Source organism: Eleginops maclovinus, chromosome 9 (genome assembly GCF_036324505.1).
Source record: "Eleginops maclovinus isolate JMC-PN-2008 ecotype Puerto Natales chromosome 9, JC_Emac_rtc_rv5, whole genome shotgun sequence".
In the NCBI taxonomy this organism is placed as follows: Eukaryota; Metazoa; Chordata; class Actinopteri; order Perciformes; family Eleginopidae; genus Eleginops; species Eleginops maclovinus.
This window is the reverse complement of record NC_086357.1, coordinates 18430430-18450778: the sequence shown is the minus strand read 5'-3', so window position 1 is coordinate 18450778 and position 20349 is coordinate 18430430. Positions and strand designations below refer to the sequence as shown.

Below are 20349 nucleotides of genomic sequence, written 5' to 3'. Positions count from 1 at the left end.
TGCATTGCAAAGCACTTTCATAACACACAAACTACATTGTTTTGACCACATGCAGCGTTTTGTTAGCTAATTGGCAAGTCGTGTCAGTGAGGCCTACCTTATAATTTCAAACAAATTGGGTCATTCTCCTCCTTATGATCCCCACATGCGAATGTATAATTTGAGGGGGCAGCAATGATTGAAATTGTATGCAAATAAATTGACATTTCAACAATTAAACAGGAGGTCTTGATGTGTGTGGGTGTAAACTGCAGCACCGGGGGCTTTTATATGGAAGTGATTCAGGATCTAATTTTGCAACTGGGGATAAATAAAAGGTTTCTGAGTCTCACCTGTGCCCCACTGAAGCAGTAAATAAAGTCTGTTTGTGCATACTTCTGCTAAGAAACAGATTTGGAGATGCTTACTCAGTGGTTTGAGGCCAAATATCAGAGCATGGCATAAATAAAAGGTGCATAGAAATGTGGCATAATGAGATTTCTCTGGGAATACCTCATTTAAATCAATTTAATCATCTAACTTACAAGATGCGACAAAGGAATTAGTATTTAATGAGGTCTTACATGCAAAAACAAAAACAGGCATGGAGCCATGGTTAAATGAGTGGATTATGGCTCTGCTGGTCAAAGCCAAGAGTGGGTCTTACTGACCCATTTAATGTCCACTTCCAGTGGAGCCGCGTGTTGGATGTGACCCCATCCATTCCCCCATAATCCTACAAGAGATGATCTTGCCTCGACACGAGCAACGTTATTGGACTTGACAAGAACCCAACTGTCTGCCACACAGGGTCCAAACATCACTTTGATGTGATTGCGTTCCATGACGGAGCGAATCATGTGAGTTGTTTGTGCACTTTCATGAAAAAATCGAGTATGATTGCGGTGGACAGTGTTCATACTTTGAAAAACTGTGTTAAATGAATCCTTTGAAAAAAGTCAAACAATTAACACAGCTCTAGCATCTGCATGAATAATTAGCTGTGCTTTGTTGTACGAACACTATTTCCTGCATGTGTTAAGCTTTCATATGTGCTTGCAATGTCTCCATTTTTCTCTTCTTTTTTTAGCGTACTGCTTTTCAAAACATGTACCTTCAACTTTTCACATTAGAAAAGCATTCTGATAGCTTGTTTCAGTGCCCAGTGAAGCAGGCTCTGAAACGAACATCAAGATATCACAGAGAGGGCATCCAGTGACAGCCAGAAAAAAGTGCCATCATTTATGTGTCAACATCTGCCATGTGGGAGGACAAGTTTATTGACATCTTGATGATCATCATGGACCATTCTGCCTTGCGCTCATCGACTGAAACTCAACATACATTAGTCAGAAGTGCCGGCCAGGCTCACGTCTCATTTGTCAAGAAGAGAGAACCGAGTCCTTGTTGAGGTTAAAATAAAGATGTGCGAGTACAGATGCAGTATGTCAGGCAGTGTATGTGTTTAAACACTATCTACAGGAAGGGAAGTGGGATCCATAGGGTGCTTGGGAGTTTGACTGACTGAACACACACAACCACACCCACACCCACACACACAATAACTAGATTTTAGTCTTATTTCAGGGCGGATCCTGTTAAAACCTCTGATGTCTGTATCGGTAATCAGTGTTCATTCAGCAAATGAATAAATCAATTGAGCATGCAGCCTGTATGTACACTGCTTATTCCAAGAATCCATAACAGCTAAACTGAAAATAAAGGATGTTGCGGAGGCTGTTGTCTGACTGCCTTATAATCAGTTTAGCGTATATTTTATAAACACATGATGGCATGTAAAGACATGCACCAATTTATTTTTACTAAATAGCAGAAAAGGTGAATCATGACCACTTTTACAGCAGCTGTCTGCAAATGCAAGGTGCTGCTTGGAAACAGCTCATCTGAATTCGCTCTGTGTGACATTATGTTTTGGGCATGACTAAAATAAGCAAACACCTTTTGGCTGAAGCATATTCCTCAATTGCGCTAAATGTGTCTGTGATATGCAAATATTTAATTAAAAAATCTGGCTACTATCTGTCTTATTGGCAGTGGAGAAACTTCAAACATGTTATTCAGAGTTGGGAAAATAAAATAAACTATGTTTTTATCTTGTTTCCAATGATTGTTGCAGTATTTCCTCTCAATGCGCCCTCGGCATATTCATTTTGCTTTCCAACCTGGACTCCGTTACTTGTCACAGTAAAGCCTGTCTTGGCTGAATTGATGCTGCTCCACTGGCTGAACCCTATTTAGCAGACCTAACCCACGTCCTATCAATACAAAAGTGGACGAGCAAACACATTAATAAATATTGAGCTCTCGGATAATATGTGGAAAAGTTGCTTGACCTCTGTGGCTCATCACTGACTGCGTTGAGCATTACATGGACTTAGGACTCTGGCTGTAGAGGGGATTAGGATAATTACTGTTATTATATTCTCGGGGTAAGGACTATCGCAGGCCTAGGCTAGCTTTCCCTCAGCCCTTGACAGCTAAATTAAAAACATACGCTGCTGATGTGACCCCGGATGATTGATCCTTCTCCCTTGTGTCTACCATCTCTTTCTCTCTTAGACAGAACCTTGAATCCTCACACTCTGCCGACAGAGTGTGAAATACTTTTTTAATGGTCGATGGAGATTTGGAGTTTCAGCAGCACTTGGGGAATGATCTAACCTTGCCCCGGGCAAGACTTTGCACCTGTCCGGGCATGTATGTTTCCAAAGGTGAAAGTATATATCTCTTTCCCTGTCATACTCTTTAAAACACGAGATATGCTTGCAGGGGTCCCTTGAGCCTTAGCACCAGGGACTCAGGGAATGCCCGGATGGTAAACCTCCCCAAATCCCCAAGATACTGATCCCTTATGATATGGTAACTGGCTGCGAGGTGTTGTTTACCACAGAGTCTGACTCACTTCACCCCCTGAGATGCTTTCCTACACTCCAAAGCTTCCGTAACATATCTAGCACATATTAGATTCTAAATTAAAAATCAGTCAGCTGTGACACTTGATACATAGATGGGGAATACCAAAGGAATATCAAAGAGCCCTTGACAGCAACTAAAACCACGATTTCAGGAATGCAATTTAACAATATTGTCAGAAAAATGAATTATGGGGGGGTGGGGGGTGGGGGTGTCTTACCATGTGCTGGATCAGGTGGGCCAAACTCCAGATTGTATCTCAGGATGTAAAAATTATTCCACACATAGAGCTGGTTATCTCGCGGATTGTAATCCACAGCTGCAATGTACTGGTACTGGTTGGGAAAGTGGATATCAACGTATTCCCCACGGTTCTGTTTGGTGTTGTAAACGTAATCGATCATGCTCTTGCTGACTTCACTTTCATTGTCTTCATAGGTGGAGCGGACCACGTACAGTACTCCACAAACCATGAAGGCATTGGAGGCTGAGCGCTTATCATAGGTCGTGTCCCAGGTAGCCTCAAATCGTAGCGTGTAGGGGTTCAACTGGCTGATTACGATCATGCCATTGTTCTGCTCGGTGGCGTAGATCACCCACAGCCCATTCTCATCTACGGCCAGGTCAATGTCTGTTTTGCCTCCCCACTTGTAGGGCGATGTGTCGTGGTAGTTGGCATTATTGATGATCGCCTCACCACTTTTGATTCGAGTCCGCAGGTCAAACTTCACAATGTTGCGGGTACGCTCCTTGTTGAAAAACACGGCCCCATCGTAGACCACAAATCCGGTCCCATCCACCCGGTGGGGCAGCTTGTAGGTGATGGTTTGCCGGGCATTCTGGAAGTCATCCAAAGAGGAATACTCAATGAGAGTGTCTGTCCTATAAGGAGTCCAAGGCATAAAGTAGATTTTGTCGCCAGCTTGCAGCGGGTCTTTGCACCAGGCTCCGGCTTGTTGCTCCGCTTCAAATAGAAAGGAAGGATCACCGACAGCTTTCAGAGTCCCAGGACAAAGAAAAACTAGTAATGGGAGAAGAGTAGAATAAAAAAACGGACAGAGGTTAACATGTGAAAAATAAAACCACACAAAAATATAAATAATATCCATATAATCTCTATCATTTTGTTTTACAGGTTGTCCATGAAGAGTGGGGACAGACAAACATTAAAGAGTGGCCAAAACACAACTAACAGCTACAGCCAATATTCACAAGCAGAATAAGGATTTTGGTTTTGTGCATAGAAAGAAAAAAAGGAATAGGAAAGTTATTAAGCATAATGTTTAAATATGTAAAGTAGTCAGAAACAAAAAGAAGCTTGGCCTCATAGTCATTAACTGTTGGGAGTAGAACACAAATGAGGGGAAATAGAACAGAAACAAAACTTAACGAAACAATTGGTCCTGTAAACAAAAAAAATGCAGCCAACTAAAGTCACTTGGCAACAGACGGGTTATGAGAGAGCAGGAGTCAACACAGTCTGCAAAATGTTTGTGTGTACTTAGACGTGTCTTGGTTACACCGCCTATTCTACGGTATATACCCGACTGGCTTGTCATTACGATGTGGTGCAAATGTCACAGCCATTAAAATTTAAAAAACTTTCAGTAAGGGTCTCTTGAGGTGTTATGGTTGGTGCTCTGAGGCATAGGAGGCATAAGAATCAACAGAGAAAAGAGCAGCAAGTGGTCAGGTGAGAATAATGGGGAGAATTGTGAAAAAGAGGGGGAGGGGGCCTTGAGAGAAAAGGTACAGTAGAAAGCAAGAGCTTGGAAAAAAGGGCCAAGAAACACTGCAACCATGGCATGCTTTGGAAAAGGGTTTGGAAGCCAGGCAATATGAGAATCTGCTGAGTAGCTAAAGCACCCAAGGAGAAGGAGGAGAGGTAGCCCCTATGGACTGCAGCCAATTCACCCCATTTACATCTTATGGCACCTCATGTGCTGTCTTTTTTTATGGCCAATATCATGGCTTCCGTTGTTCCACTACACTGGCCGTTAACATTACAGTTGGGGGGGAGATGCTGAAGATAACGTTTGCGATGTGTTTGTAGGGGCCACCATGGGAAAATAGGTAGTTTACAACCAGATGCCACAAAACAAGGAGCTAGGGTTTGGATTGTGTCTTTTATTTACCTTTTTGCTCCACTTCTATTTTAAGCGTTGGAAGAGAGAATGAGAGGGGTGCAAGGGAAAAAAAAGAGGTTAATATGAATTAACTGTCATCGCTACGATTACACATGCAGAAACACGTTATGAGACATTGACAAAGACGGGTAGACCTATTCAGGGGAAAAATGTGAGAACGGTGACATAGAGCCGCTTAGGTCCTGTCTTAGAAAAAGGATTGGATTAGTACATTAAACATGATCAATTGTCACAATCAAATTATGGCACAGTGGTGGGTGGATTTTATCTTTGACTGCCAACTGCCTGCATTTACGTATATGCTTCGGCAAATGGCATTACTTTTTGACATCAAGGATAAAACATCTTTAGATTGCTTTTATTGGACGGCAATTCTGTGATTCAAACAAAAATAATGATCTTCCTTTAGTTATAGTTATATTGTGATGGAAACCATTTTCTCAGATTCAAAGCCATCCTGTGAAAACTTCTGTAAAATGCAAATCATCGCATCATTTTATTGAGTTATGACTTTGGTTTTGCTGAGCAATTCACTTTTGATCTGTGGCCTGTTCCACCCACCACCATAAACCAAAACGCAATCAATAATGAAGAAAGAGTGTAATTAGCCTTTTTGTATCATTCTTTTTAGTTCAAGTAAACTAAAGAGCGTTAGTTAACTTTTTTTCTAATGAAAAAAATGTCGATTTAATACAATTACGATGCCACTTCATAATTCAACACCTGAGTAATATCTTTAAAAGTATTAGTCATCACACTTGACTTCTTTTACAATTTTGAAACCACAAGCATACAAAGAAATTAACTAACTGTGGCCTTAAGCAGGAAGCAGGTAATCAGTGTAAGTCACTGGAGCAAACTACATTGTGTGCACTCACTTTTGAAGTGTGTATTACATTTCACAAAACAACACAGCACTTCATTTCTTATTTTGTGCTTTCCGATCTAGCATTCTGCAAAAAAATTAGCCCGACAATTCAAATTCATTGAAAAAAGGCACCAAGAAGCAGATTACCCAGTCCACTCATCTGAGATGTAAATGGCTGATATAACACATATGATGATTACAAATTAAAAAAGAATGCCATATGCATTAGCAAGTCAACAACACGATGGAATATTTATATAAACATTTTTATAACACATTTACAAAAAAATCTTTTAAAGCCCAGGTCAGACTACAAGTATGCTTAAAGTATTGTCTTTCCAACGAGAGAGAAAAAGTTGGTTTGCTCGCTGTCAATATTAAATCTGGTGGATTTGATTTCCTTATTATAGTATCAAAAAAATGAATGACCAAAAAAAGCTCAGACGCCACTCATTACATTGCATTTTCCAAACATGTAGCTTATTGTATTAAAATGATATAAAAATACAGATATTTGCCTCAAAATAAATTAAAACAATGTGAACTGATTCAGGCACATTGCATTGTGCATACACATTTTTGGGTATTTTTATTCTGTCTCCACTTTCATTATTATAAAAATAGTCTAGACACAGACAGAAAATGAGAGGTAGATTTAAGTAATGACTGATCTGGTACAGGCGGAAGCATAATGCTCATAAGATTTAATTTGAAATGTATTCATTCAAGATATAGCAACTTTCTACTCAGTGATTTTAATCTCACAAATACAGCGTCAGTTCTCTTGCCCTTGATCTACACTTCTATTGGTTTTTGTGTTTCTTAGATTTCGGTCTCAAGTGGCTTTACAATACAAAGACTCCTCAGCAGCGGGCCTGCAAGGATCAATGTTGAAATACTAAATGTATATATTTTGAGTTAGATTTTGTAGCTTGGGATAATTTCAGCAACCATAAGCTAGCTTCCCCTTGAATGCTGAAACCCTCCAGCTTTAATTAGTGTAGTCTTATATCAAAGTTTGAATCTATTTTAATTGCCGAGTCTGACCTAGGCTTCAGTGGCAAAAACAAACAGTTGATACTAGATAATCTGAAAGATCAGTAAATTAATTCACGCCGTCTGTTGCAGCTTACTAAGAGATCAAACACAACAGGAAGTAAACAAATGAACAATAGTTAAGTTCTCAGAAGTCACCAACGCCAAATATAACAGAGGAGGCAAGAAAAGGACAGAAAAGACGATGTGAAGGAAACCTGGAAGGAAAAGGAGAACACGAAGACCTGATGATGTTAGTAGAAACGTAAGAAATAGAAATAGCAATCAGTGTGATCAGAAATCAGTCAGTGGATGAAGAGAATGAGTCAGATCGCCAAGGAGGCGAAACGCCAAGGTTTCCTGCAGATTGCACAGGGGAAGGGAAGAGAGTCAGTCACTTTAAATACAGCAACATTAAAACAAACAAACATGAGACACATGTCACCCCAAACTAAACTCTAAGACCATAAACTTTCTCCACTACATCTTACAGAGTTTCTAAGGATTTTCTGCTTCCTATGACTATTAAAATCAAATTATATTAACTTTTAATAATCACTGTAGATAATCAAATGTTACATCTTGGCTTGAACCAATGTTTGATGTCCCCTGCCGACTCGGCTAGTGGTTCCAGTGTTTAATTTAAATGAACGCCTTTTGTGAGCTACACTGAATTAATATGGGAGAACATCTGAACACAAAAGCGAGGACACCTAAAGATCATGCTGCTACAGCTTAGCTTGAATTTCCATAATCCTTCCAGCACTGTCACATGGAGCGAGGGGTTTCCTTGAATTACAATGTGATGAAAAATGAAAACTTTAACATAGAGGACTGGGGTTGCCCTCTGGCAGCGAATCTACATTTCTGTAAAGGGAGAATAGGGAGGGCAACTTTTTTCCAAGCATTTGTCAAAAAAGCTTGCACAGAGCAGTCTTTATAAAACAAAATGTCTCTGCTTTTATGTTGCCTGATTCAAGCAATTACTAAAGCCAATTCAGAGGGTGACTCAGTGCCAGGTGAAGTAAAATTTACATCCTTGGCTGGAACATGAATACAATGTTGCTAATGAGGGCAGTCCATGACAAGAACCAAATTATGAAGCCAAGAGGAGAAAATGTGGAAATGTTGTTGCAAAGGCCACTTGCGCAGAAGAGAACAATTCTAAATTTGCCTGTGTAATTATCCATAGGCTGAGACAATAGAGCAAAAATAATTACGTACCACATTATGTTCAGTCAGTGACAGAGACAGAAAACAGCTGTTTATCATATTGTGTTATTAAGCTGCTGGTTATATTTCATGGCACAAATAGACTTTGAGGGGCAGCAGCTACAAGTCAAAATGAGGACACTGTCCCATCGTTGATCAGCTTAATGGGGATTTAATATGTTGTCTTGCAAAACAACTTCTAAAGTCTTGTAACCCAGCAAATCCAGGGGATCCTAAGCTCCTGAACCTCTGCAATGTTTTTAATCACAAATCTTGGAATTTGGCAGTGGATCTAGTCCAACTGAAGCAAGGGTCTATGCTTTCCCATATAAAGAAAGGGCTTGCTCTGGTGTGGAAAGCTCAGTAAATCCACTAAAATGTTCCTTTCTCTGGAGTACGCTAACATTTTCAGGGTATATTGATTTTAATTTGGGGGAAGAGGAGAGAGGATTGGCCAGAGGGGAAAAAACATGACACCAACTTTCCTATGAATCACAATCTATCACAGTTTACATGAGGGCTTGAGTGGGGAAGGCTGGGCTGTGTGGACTGGATCAGACTGGGAGAACACTAAGCACTTACCAGGGCAGTTGCGATAGGATACATTCTGTGTTCTTGGTCCTATTCTGGTTGGGCATGGACCTTGAGAAGCAAAAAGATGGGGCTACAGACATGCATATTTGAAATGGCTTAGAGTGAAGTAAAAATCTCTTGGGATTTTTCGTGTGATAGACATCGCCAGGACTGAGAGTCCTTGGGTAGAAGTTTATTTTTCACCACAATGCTTCGTTGTTGACTGTTTCCTTTGTGCAAGAAGGAGGTAAAATACAATCATAACAGTGGGTGGACAACAGTGCACCTTGAGGCTAATCCTACTATTAAGGTTTGAGGTAACACAGCAAGACATAGGATCAATATTTCACTTAACTATGAGGTGAAGAAAAAAAACAAGGAATAAAAAAAAACAAGCAGTTAGCTGTTTAGGGTAAAACCTACAGGAGTTGTCTTTGTTCAATAAGGTGGACTCAATGATTCATTATTGCTTATTCCATTTTTAATTACAGGTCCTTAAAGCCTTGACGAGGTTAACCTTTAAGTTCTAATGGGATTCACCATCTAATGATGCTCGCTAATGCATTCAGATTCAACACTGAGGGGATGCTTTGGACAGGTATATCGCTAATTAGCAATGTAGATGAAATGTGTTGAATATAAAATATAATGTAATGCATTATTTAAATGTGGGCTATGTTTGGGAAGTTGGTTTAAAAGTAAAAACACATCTAAAGACATTTGAATCTACAGGAGCTGCAAAATACTATCTTCCTATGACCTACAACCTAATTATTTTAGGTCCACCTGATTAGTGATTCCGGCAACTCATCTAAATCTTTGTGATTTATCAGTTTGTAAAGGTTAAATGGGGGAATTTCCCCTCACAAATTGCAAATGAAGATAGCAGCTTAAAGGACAAAGGGGAATTTTAATTCAAAGGGCAATCTAAAGATTGTTTGGGAGCGATGAATATTTTAGCATCCCAGGAGGAGAAAAATGTCAACACTATCTCTTTAAGTGAATATTACCTTGTTGACTTATGACTAGAGCCATTCTGTTCTGTTACATAATGAAACATCTGTTAACATATTTCAACACCTGTTGTATGGATGTGTATTAAGCAATCAAGGTGAGCTGTTTTGCGCCTGATAGACTTCTTCGTGCGAGACTGGAGTTATGAAACATCATTGAGAGCCAGCATGTCTTCTTCTACCCCTCCTATTCTATTCTGCTACCTCATAACAAGACACCATGTTCGGCTAGAAACACGGTGAGCACATCAATAATAAAGGCAGTACAGAACGAGGACCAAAGGGTTTTACAGGTCATATTTCATGAAAAGTTCATGGTGTGACACAGATGGAAGAACAGATAGAGGAAAATGGTGCTGGAAGGTGTTAGAGCAGACTGTCTGGACAAGGAAAGAGGAAGAAATGAGACAGGATATGGTGTGATACTAAAGAAAGAGAGAGGGCACAGAAGAGGATGGGAGTGTGGGGGAAAGGGAGGAGGGGGAGTTTCAATTCATGACACAAGGGTCAAACTTACTGTAGGGCACACACTCATACTGGACTTCCAGGTACTTGTAGGTCCCTGGGCAGGGGTCAGGGAAGACATCTGAACCAGTGATCACAATGCACTGTGTCCGATTGTTGCATCTGAAAAACAAAAAATGAAACAAAATGAGCAACATAAACATATAGTTATATATTATTTCAAAGAAAGTGCACAAATGCAGGGTGGGAGAACAGCATGTATTCTTAACTCATGCTCAGGCTTTCAAACAATGAAATCTCAAAACAAACAAAATACTGCTATTAGTATCAAACAACTCTGTTCCGTTTGTTAGCTAAAAGGGTGACTCCATAGCTGTTCACTCAGTGCTTGCCTGTAAGGATTCTCTGCTTTGTGTGCAGTGTTAAGAGATCCTTTTGTGCGCTGTGGTAGTCCGTGTGTACTCGGATAATTTGTCTGAATGTACGTATATAGGCCAATAAAAATATCATAAGGGCTCTGCAATATTGCAATATTACCTGTCAAGTCAATCACTTTTTTTATTACATTTCTTGTTCAGACTTTTTCATTGAATCTTGCAGTTGCACACAGTTTTGTGCTCCGTCTGTTCTGTAACTTTGTCCTTCCTATAGTTTTGATGTACTACAAAGCAGAACTGGCTACCATGTTTGTGCTGTTGGTACACATAACCTCTTTCTTGCAATTGAAAAACTGTAAATAAAATAAGATATGGAACTAACTACAGTTCATGAGGACCTGAGGTGATCTTGGAATTTGAAACCCCACATTTGTGTTTTATCGGGCACATTTATACAGGATAAAGAAAGTATGTGTTTCACTCAAATATCCTGTCTTATTGATTTGCTCGTTCTCTGAATGGTTCTACATGCTGAGTGGCTAGATGAGGCTCTTGAAATCGCACCCAAAATGCCATCAAAGGTCTCATTAATGATTTCTACTGCACTCTCCGTGAGTCTCGATCTGAAAGAGCAGAAATACCAAAAAACACAAATTAGGGCAGCTTTAAAAAACATTTTTTTATTTAAAAAATCATAACCAGCACTCGGTTCAGTAAAATCGGTGTCATTTATGGTACTTTCTTGCTCAAAGGTTGCACCCAAGGTTTTATTAGATCAAATTTATACATTTTATTCTTCATTTCAGCAGCCAATGCGAAGCAATGTCAAAAGTTAATTTCGTATACTGCCTTTAACATCTGGAGAGTAGACAGTCTAATTGAGCCTGTGGTGTGCTCTGAAGCCCGGGGAATTGCAGGTGACCGCCCTTTCGCTGTTCTAAAATCATGATAATGACATCTATACCCCCAGCAAGCCGTCTCTGCTACCAAGGGGACTTAAAATTCTATTGGCAACGTGAGGAGCCAGATCAATAAGTCTGTTCTGCTGATTTAGCAGGGACCAGAGATAATATTTTTCTTCTCATCACAGACCAGTGCGCCCACTTACAGCAGATCATTGGAAAATGTATTACTGGTTGCATTGTATTGTGCATTGGGTTTTGCCTTTGTTTTGGGCTGCTGTGTGTCCAAATGTTATTAAAATAATATTAGGTAGCGGGGTGGAGCAGTGGACTGTCGCTTACTGTTGAGATAGCATTGAACAGGCGAATGGGGGTGGGGGAATTGTTTAGGTCTCATATTAAAAACAACCTCAACCAAAAATTATTTAGCAAGTAAAACAAACAGCTCCTGTGTTCTAATAATAAAAACAACATAAACTCGCAACAAAAGGATCGGAATAAGACATTATGTTTTAATTCTTTCTTTCACACACAGAAATAATTCATTGTCCTCATCCTCCTATTTTATTTTCACCTTGTCCTCATGTGTGCCAATTCAAAAGATTATTTATTTTTTATTCATAAATGACACATATGTGTCTATATCTGTATTTAGTGAGGGTCCCAGGGGGCGTTCTACTTTATTAATGACCTTCGCGTGTGATAACAGATGAGAAAAAATCAGCATATTGTATTTGTTTTTATGGAAATGAATTACTGTTTTGGAATTAAAACATGCATCTCATGCTGGGCGCATAATATGCTTCTTGTTTTTGTAGGTAATATTTCATGACTCTGCAGCACTTTCCATATATTATATGGTCACTTTGATGGCTCTGTCCCCTTGCTCATGCATAAGCATGTCATGCAGGAGCAATATAATTTACAGTGCTTTTTCTAACAGATCCCTATGAGACCAGGAATCAACTGCCTGGTTTTATATTAGGCATATGAAACAGAATGATATCAAAAATAATATTCATGACACTAATGAGACATAAGCCTGCCATCGTTTGTCAGGCAAATGCATTAAACAACAAGAAATAAGTGCTAGGGAAAAAAACGCACATATTTCTTTTGAAACAATGTTGACATAAGTGTTGATGGCTCTTTCTGATATATGGCCCTCATTTTACAGCTGTGGAGCAGGAGCGCCCTGATCTACGGGATTGTGTTACTCTGATTTCTTCTCATCTGTGAAACCTTGAGCATCTCCTGAGACCAATTGAAAAAGCCCTAATGACTTCTTCTGTAGTCGTAGCCCTCAATTTGAGAGAGAGAGCATGTAATTGAAATTCTTCCCATAAAAAAGTTCAGCATTTGGGCCTGCAAGGGCACAGGTCTCAAAGTGCACACTAATTAAAGACATGTAAAATATGATATCTCTGACTAGCTTTTGATAGTCTGAGGCTATATAGTAATTAATCATGTACAAAATGAATATTAAGTCAAAGGAATTTTTTCCACTTCCCTCCAGAGTGAAACATTCTAGTTCTATAAATACCTTGAGTGCTCAACATCATTTGACTGAATAAAATGTGGAAATAGTCATAATATCATGTATCTTACAATCCAAGAGCAAGCATAATTAGCCAGTTGGAAAAGGAGATTCATGAAAAAGTAAAGAAGCAAGTTGCCCTTATAAAAAGGACATCTGTACGATAAAAAAAATCCGTACGACCATTGTACCAAGGAAATAAAGAGAGCCATCATGTTATAATTATTTTTGACAAATTGGTTTTATGTGTACCTGTGACCTGTTAACAAAGGGTTTTTTCAGATTAATCGAGACAACAAAATAATGCTTTACTTTCTAGAGATCGAATGTAATCAACATTATCTAAAATCCTAAAGCTGTATTGATCAATAATAACTTAGGTATTTAGGTAATAAATGAACAGTAGTCAGAATTTTTTGTGACAAAAATAGTCCTAACATTTCTTTCTCCAAAAAACATAAATAAGTGCAGTATGAAGCTACGTTCTGCTTTGATTGCCTCCTTTTCCCCTAGCAGCCTGTTAATCACACTGAAGTATTCTAAATGTAATCCCATCACATCTCTGACCTTTCGCGAGAGGCAGACATCAGTACAATTAGAGTGTCACAGAAAATGCTGCTTGGATTTGATGCAAATCTCCTTTAAAAATGAGCACTCCCTGCTGACAGCGAGGAGGGGGTGCGATAAGATGCCAACAAGGTGTAACGGATAACTCTCCTGATACCATGTAGCCATATGCAATTTAACCTTTTCCACTGCCATCATAAAGCATGTCAGAGGAATAATTGGACATGAAGATAATGTGCATGTGCAAGTGAATTATTAATTGACTTGAGTAAACCAGATTTTACAAACTCTATTCGACTAACATACGTAGTGAAAGGTGTAAACCTGTCTAAACCATAAAACACTAGTCTACATCTGGTTCCCACTAATCCACCTCGATGTACAGACCGCGTACACACGGTTCCGTTGCGTTGATGCTTGCCGGTGGGCGTGTCTGGCGCTTGGGGATAACGCGACCAACAACCAATCACATTAATCTCCCGGCCCGGACACACGGTTTGATTGGCTAGGGCTTGTACTGGCATATTTGCATACGTGGTATTTGATTGGTTGGCGCTTCTGTCGATGCTTGAAAAGTTCGAGCAAAGGAGCCAAAGTTAAACAACGGAACCACAATGCAGTTCGGCAACGCTTGACCTCACCCCATTCAAAATGAATGGGAAGGTGCGTCAAGCGTCAACGCAACGGAACAGTGTGGACGGGCCGTAACCCATTTAAATGTAAGCTTGACTTGAATTTAATTAAATGTATTTTTTTGCATCCCCAACTTTCAATGAAATGTTACTTTATATGAGATGCAGGCATGAAGGGATGTACACTATCTAGTGAAGCAAACACACTGACAATAAACTGAAATGAATGACATATGTACCTTTTTTATGTAATGCTAAGTACACATATTGGTCACAATTTTCCAATATAAACATGTAACCATTGCAAATATCAGTTTAATATCATTTTAAAAATGTTTAGTAAGCAAAAGGCTTGGCATAAGGAAGAGTTTTTTACACTACAGCGTTGATCACAAGCATATATACTGTATGTTTGAAGGAAGAAAACATTGTGAATAGTGTTGTGTTTATGCTTTTAAATGCATTGCTTTTAAATAGAACCAGTATGGACAGTCCTGCAGGTCCCTCATGATGGGAAACGTCATGTGTTTCTCATGTGACATGGCCAGTTTAGACTAAGGGCAAGAAAGGTAATTTTCAAATCCTAGATTGTTTTGCCCTCACTGCTCAATGTTCTATCCCTCAACACTCCATTGCTTTCAGGAGGCCTAAGCAGCCACTTGTAATTCAGAATATAAAAAAAGGAATAAGCAGTGAAGACAATTGCTGTGTAACTAGAGGAGAAAAGTGACATGAGTGAAGGGAGAACATTACAGAAAAAGGCACAATATACTTCCTGGTGCTCCCAGTTTGAATTTCAATCAAATTAGCGTCTCTTAAACTCAAAGTGACCCGCCTAGCTCCATTTCATCTGAAATGCTGATGAGGTTCATGGCACAATTATCAAGGCAGACATCTCTCTCAAGAGGCAAGCCGGTTGATAGCAGACAGGCCATTGAAAAGTTAAATCATTTCCAGGGCTGCAAAAGAAACAATCTGGTGCAAACAGGACGCAACAGGACACACACACACACACACACACACACACACACACACACCAGATCAATATAATCACCTCCAATATCAGTATATTTAGACCATGTTCTATCTAACGGGGTGGCCCAATAATGTTTCAGGAAACAGGTCGTTAGAAATTATCCATTATTATCCTGCTTTCAACTTCAGGTTTGACCCAATATCCGGGTAAGACATCCCAGTAACTTGTAATTACTGTCATATGTCTGTGTTTATGCTATATTTACTGGAGCTGACAACAGGGCTCAACAGGGGGATTCCAGCCTCTTACAGACTCAGGAGGAAGGCTGTCTGACTCACATCCGTCCATCTCACCTATTGATTTTCAAACTAGCAAAGGTATACTGCTATGCCACTGAAGTCAATAGAAATACTATTGTGACATTTCACAGGTCCAAATGTGACCTTTTCGAGATGCTGCAAGCACACCCACGCATATAGCCAAAGCTACAGAAGAATGGCTCAAAAACAACAATGATCATGTCATGGAGTGGCCCGAGTCAGAGTCCAGATCAAGACTGTGTGGCTGGACTCAAAAAGGGCTGTTCACTGATGAACCCCCCCCCCGCTCTAATCCTTTAGCAGTCTAACTAAGAAGAATGACAAAGAAATGTCTAAATGAGCAAAGCCGATTGGAACATGAGACTGTGGTTGCTGCTAAAGGGGCATCTATTGTAACTGATATGAAAAAGGAGAATACTTAAACACAAATATTACATTTTTGCCTTTCAAATTCATAAATAATCAAAACTTACTTTAAAAAAGCTTCGTAGAGGGATAAATACCTTATGTATAATGCCAACATTTTGATTTATGCCTCATCAAAATGAGTGTACCTTGATAATCTATACAACGATTCATATTATGATAATGGTAGATATAAAAATAGTTATGGATAAAATAGCGTTGTATGTTTTATTGGGGGAAATATGGGCCAGGTATGATTGTTAACATTATAAACAGGATATTTATCAACCATACTGTCAATGAAATATGACATGATATAACATGTTTGTAGGTAAGCGTACCTTAATAAATCTCTCTTTATTTTAATATTTTTCTTACGTGGTATTAATTAAATCCAAGTGCTACTTTGGTGTAAGCAGTCGTTTGGCTGATAAGGACCAGTGATGAGGGTTTATTCACTTTTAAATTTAGCACATCATCACCAATTTAATCTAGACCAGAGAGTCGTTTCATCGCTGATGAACTTGTGTACACCCATAACTTAATCTGGATCTTTATGAAATTTTAATCTACTGCGCTTTAAATAAACACTCACGTAGTGTGTTCGGAGGGAAGGAACAAGGCAATGTGCTGTCAGGCAGCAGCGATGGAGCTCCTCGGAGAGCCTTGCAAGCAGTCCTGTCACTGATATAAATAGGGTAAGCAGCATCACTTATAGTCTCCAGAACCGCCGCACATCTATTGACAATTGCACGCTTATACCACTGGATAATTTCAACATTACAAGTCAGCTGTTAACAACCCTATTAACTTAATAATGTCTGTAAAAAATCTGTCACATTGAAGCTGATGACATCATTAAAAAATACAAACTTCCAAATACCCAATGGTGAATGGTAATGATCGTTTTAATGATCATTATTAACCAACTAGCTGTCCTCTAATCCCACTAATGAATTTCACATCGTGTGTTAGAGAGCTTTCTGCTTTGATCATTCTTGTCAATGATACGGTCCTCTGAAAACCCATGATCCACAGGCACGGCAGGACCCAGCCATGTTATGTTACAGCAATCAATGTCCTTGTTATCGAATACTGACAAATAAGCTCATTACTCAAGGAGAAATCCATAGATGAAAGCCACTTATTCATACTCTATTTCATCATATGTTCCTTTTGTGACACTGATTTGTCAAAATGTGTCGTTGTCATCTTTTCGACATCAAGTTTCTCTGATAAGAACTGGTCCGATTTTAATGAATAACAAGTACGCACCAGATGCTCAGTGCAAGTACAACATAATGTATCACAAAATCATTTTCAAATACATTTAAATTCCAATCCAGAAGATGTTGTCTGTGTGGCAAGAATGTGTTGTGGTTGCGATCATTATCATTATCATCAGTGCAGATGATTAAATGTAATAATTAAAAACTGGAATGTTGAAAAGAAGAAAAACATTAAGAAATCACCACGCTGAATATTATTATCAATGAATTAATTATTTCAAACTGTACTGCCATGCAGTTTCACATCTGCCGGGGAGGTGTCCACGTGAAAAATTCCTGTACAGATTATCACCCACTTGAGTCGACTAATTGCTTGCAGCTGAACGTTCTAATTGAGCCACAACTGTCCTACGGCTATTTTCATAAAATCATTGTGCTCATGAATATAATATGCCAGCAAGATATAAAAACAACTTGGAGTGCCAACGGGATCTATCAAACTCACTGAAGCCTCAATCCAATTCTCCACACTTCAGGACCACATTAATTTCAGATGTTTAAAAGTGAACACAGTTTTCCACATAAGTGCTAATGCGATTTTCCCCACACACTTAAACTAGTAGGCCAGGGTAATTACAAACACAAATAACTTCTATCCTTTATAGACTGTATGGTAGGAAATATAGATATTTTTTTCTCCATACAGAGTGTGTGCGGTGTGTTGCCCCATATATGGAACATTTCAGCTTCGGCAGAATAAAGACCGCACACCGGAGTTTTGACTTTGGGAGAAGTAAAGGGCCTTGAAACAAATATTGCAGACCAAATAGGAAACAAAATCACCACATTTCGTATTTGACGATGACTATTTTTGGCAGCATAAGTATTACATTTCATTCCTATTTAAGTCTATTCCTGTAAATAAATGAAGAGATAAAAAATAAAATCAGTAATTAGTCCCACATGTAATCTTGGGCATTTGTCAAGCTGTCCTTGAATCTATTTCCATGACAATAAACTGTTCCTGATTACCCAAACACAGTTTTTCAAAGACCTACCTAAGAATATGTATCTTACATTAGAACATGTTATATTTTGTTGTATTATTTAAAATGAGATGAATTAATGATTTATTTATTTTTGTAATAGGTGCACAATAATAACGGGGATGTGCTCTGAAGGGTTAAAAAAGCATTTTTGTATATCTATGTATGCCACTCTATGTAAATATATACCTGCCACTATGTGAACTCGAGAGGTTTGGGTGACTTTTTAACCCACACACCTGACAGATATCCTTTGTATCACAGGAATTCTTCTTCAAACGGATATTTCTATTTTTTCTCAGAGTACAATGGCTCAGCAATGGCATTGAAATTCTAAAAACACATTTAGAAAAACATCTGATCTACGGCCTCTGGCGCACTCGGGATATGCATATGAGGAATGAACTGGAGTATGAACAGCCGTCCACTACAGGCGCTGGTGGAGAGCGTCTCCACCAGTCAGGTGGCTGCTGCTTGATCAGTATTTGTGCTTCAGTGGGCTGTTTTTGTACGAGCGAGGTTGAGGGCAGCTTAATACACAGGGCCACAAGCAGAGAGCAGGAAGGCTGCAGCCTTTCAAGACAGACAATGTGAGTCAGCTATCTGACTTCATCAAATAGGTCTTGACAACACACCCCCTGAATACAAGGGCTCTACTGCTTTATTTCATTATTATTTTTTTATTTCCCAAGGCGGCTTGCCAGAGTTGCTGACTGTCTCATACCGACCAATTTCTCTCTCTGTGGCACTCGTATGTCATTCCATCCCGTGCACTTTGGCTCAGATGGCATCCCTATGTGACAACTGTTCTCATGTATAAGGTCTCATGTATACGGTGTAACCAGTGGAACCCTACCGAGTTGCATGCATGCCTGCAAATCCATGCACCTCCGTGGGTTTGTTTTCCAATTCCACAATCAATCATCCGTCTTTGCACATGAATGATAGCTACAGACAGCAGCTTTAAAATATGGGCCATTTCTGTGGTCAGTGATCAATCCTTAAATCTGGGCTGCCAAGAGCCTGCCCTTAATCTGACCAACAGGATTTACAGAAGGGCCAAAGTAGAAAATAAGTATCCTTAAAGTCAAGGAAATGCCAGTAGTGAAAACAGTATTAAAATTGTTTACTTAAGTGGAGTAGCAATAAACACCTATTTAAGAGGTTCATCGCAAGCAAAAGTCTGCCAATTTATATTGATAATTATTCGATTAAACTATCATTTATGTATATGCATCTAAGCAGTCCTTTAATGTTGTAGGCGGTTGAGCAAGTTTTGAATATTTAATATTTTTAACAGTTAAATGTATTTTTAAAAAATACATGCATTCAAAGTAAACTGTGGTTTATATTTAGTGGAGTAAAAGTACAACTACTTAGGATGATACCTACCTTAAATATTTCCTTTAAATATCTTTGTTATTTTTACCACACATGCCCCAAATTAAGCACATTCTGCTCTTGAAAAGCCAGATAAATACTGTCACTGCATTTGGAATTTAAATATTTGATGTTCAATAAATAGTTTTTCTTTTTTTATGTGATGCATTAAATAAGACAATGCCTACAATGTTTTCCTCAGCTTTTGATCTACTAATCCATAAAAGCTAAAGCAGTTGCCAACTATCCTTTCAACATCACAACAACAAGTAAACTTTTTATAACAGGAGCCAGAGGGTTCGTTTGTGCAGCTGGAAAACAGACATCAGTCTTTGGTGGCCAGAGTTGAGAGGATGCCTGCTGCGGTATAACCATTTATGATTTAATTTATAACTAAAACAACTGATAACATATTTCAAATGACATAAACTCTTTTTTTGGTCTCTATCTCTTTTGTGTTACAGATAAACAAAGCACACACACTGTAAGTCTAACACACACACACACAGTTGCATATTAAATGGATTCTGCTAAGAGCGAGTGGACCAGCTTCAGTAATAAGTCAAACAGTGATAGACTAATGTTAGCATACTCAATGTAGATTGGAATTTTGCCAGGTAATGTATTCAACAGAGTAAATTACAGTAGGCAGAATAATTACCTCCAGCAAGTTGGATCCGATCTGCATTATGTCAGGCATGTCAAATAGTGAAATATTGAAACAGCTCTTTGTTTTTCTGAATGTTGTTGAA

General features: G+C 38.9%; 1 protein-coding gene across 23 annotated transcripts in view; it reads right to left on the bottom strand.

Annotated features, from left to right (window-relative positions):
- Positions 1 to 20349, bottom strand: part of adgrl2a (adhesion G protein-coupled receptor L2a) — an 88874-nt gene that overhangs the window by 30950 nt on the left and 37575 nt on the right. For all 23 annotated transcript variants that reach the window (XM_063891299.1, XM_063891300.1, XM_063891312.1 and 20 more), the window contains exons 4-5: positions 10279 to 10388; positions 3134 to 3934 (exon numbers count right to left, since the gene is read on the bottom strand). In XM_063891299.1, the coding sequence (XP_063747369.1) occupies positions 3134 to 3934; positions 10279 to 10388 (911 nt within the window). The remainder of the gene's footprint in view (positions 1 to 3133; positions 3935 to 10278; positions 10389 to 20349) is intronic.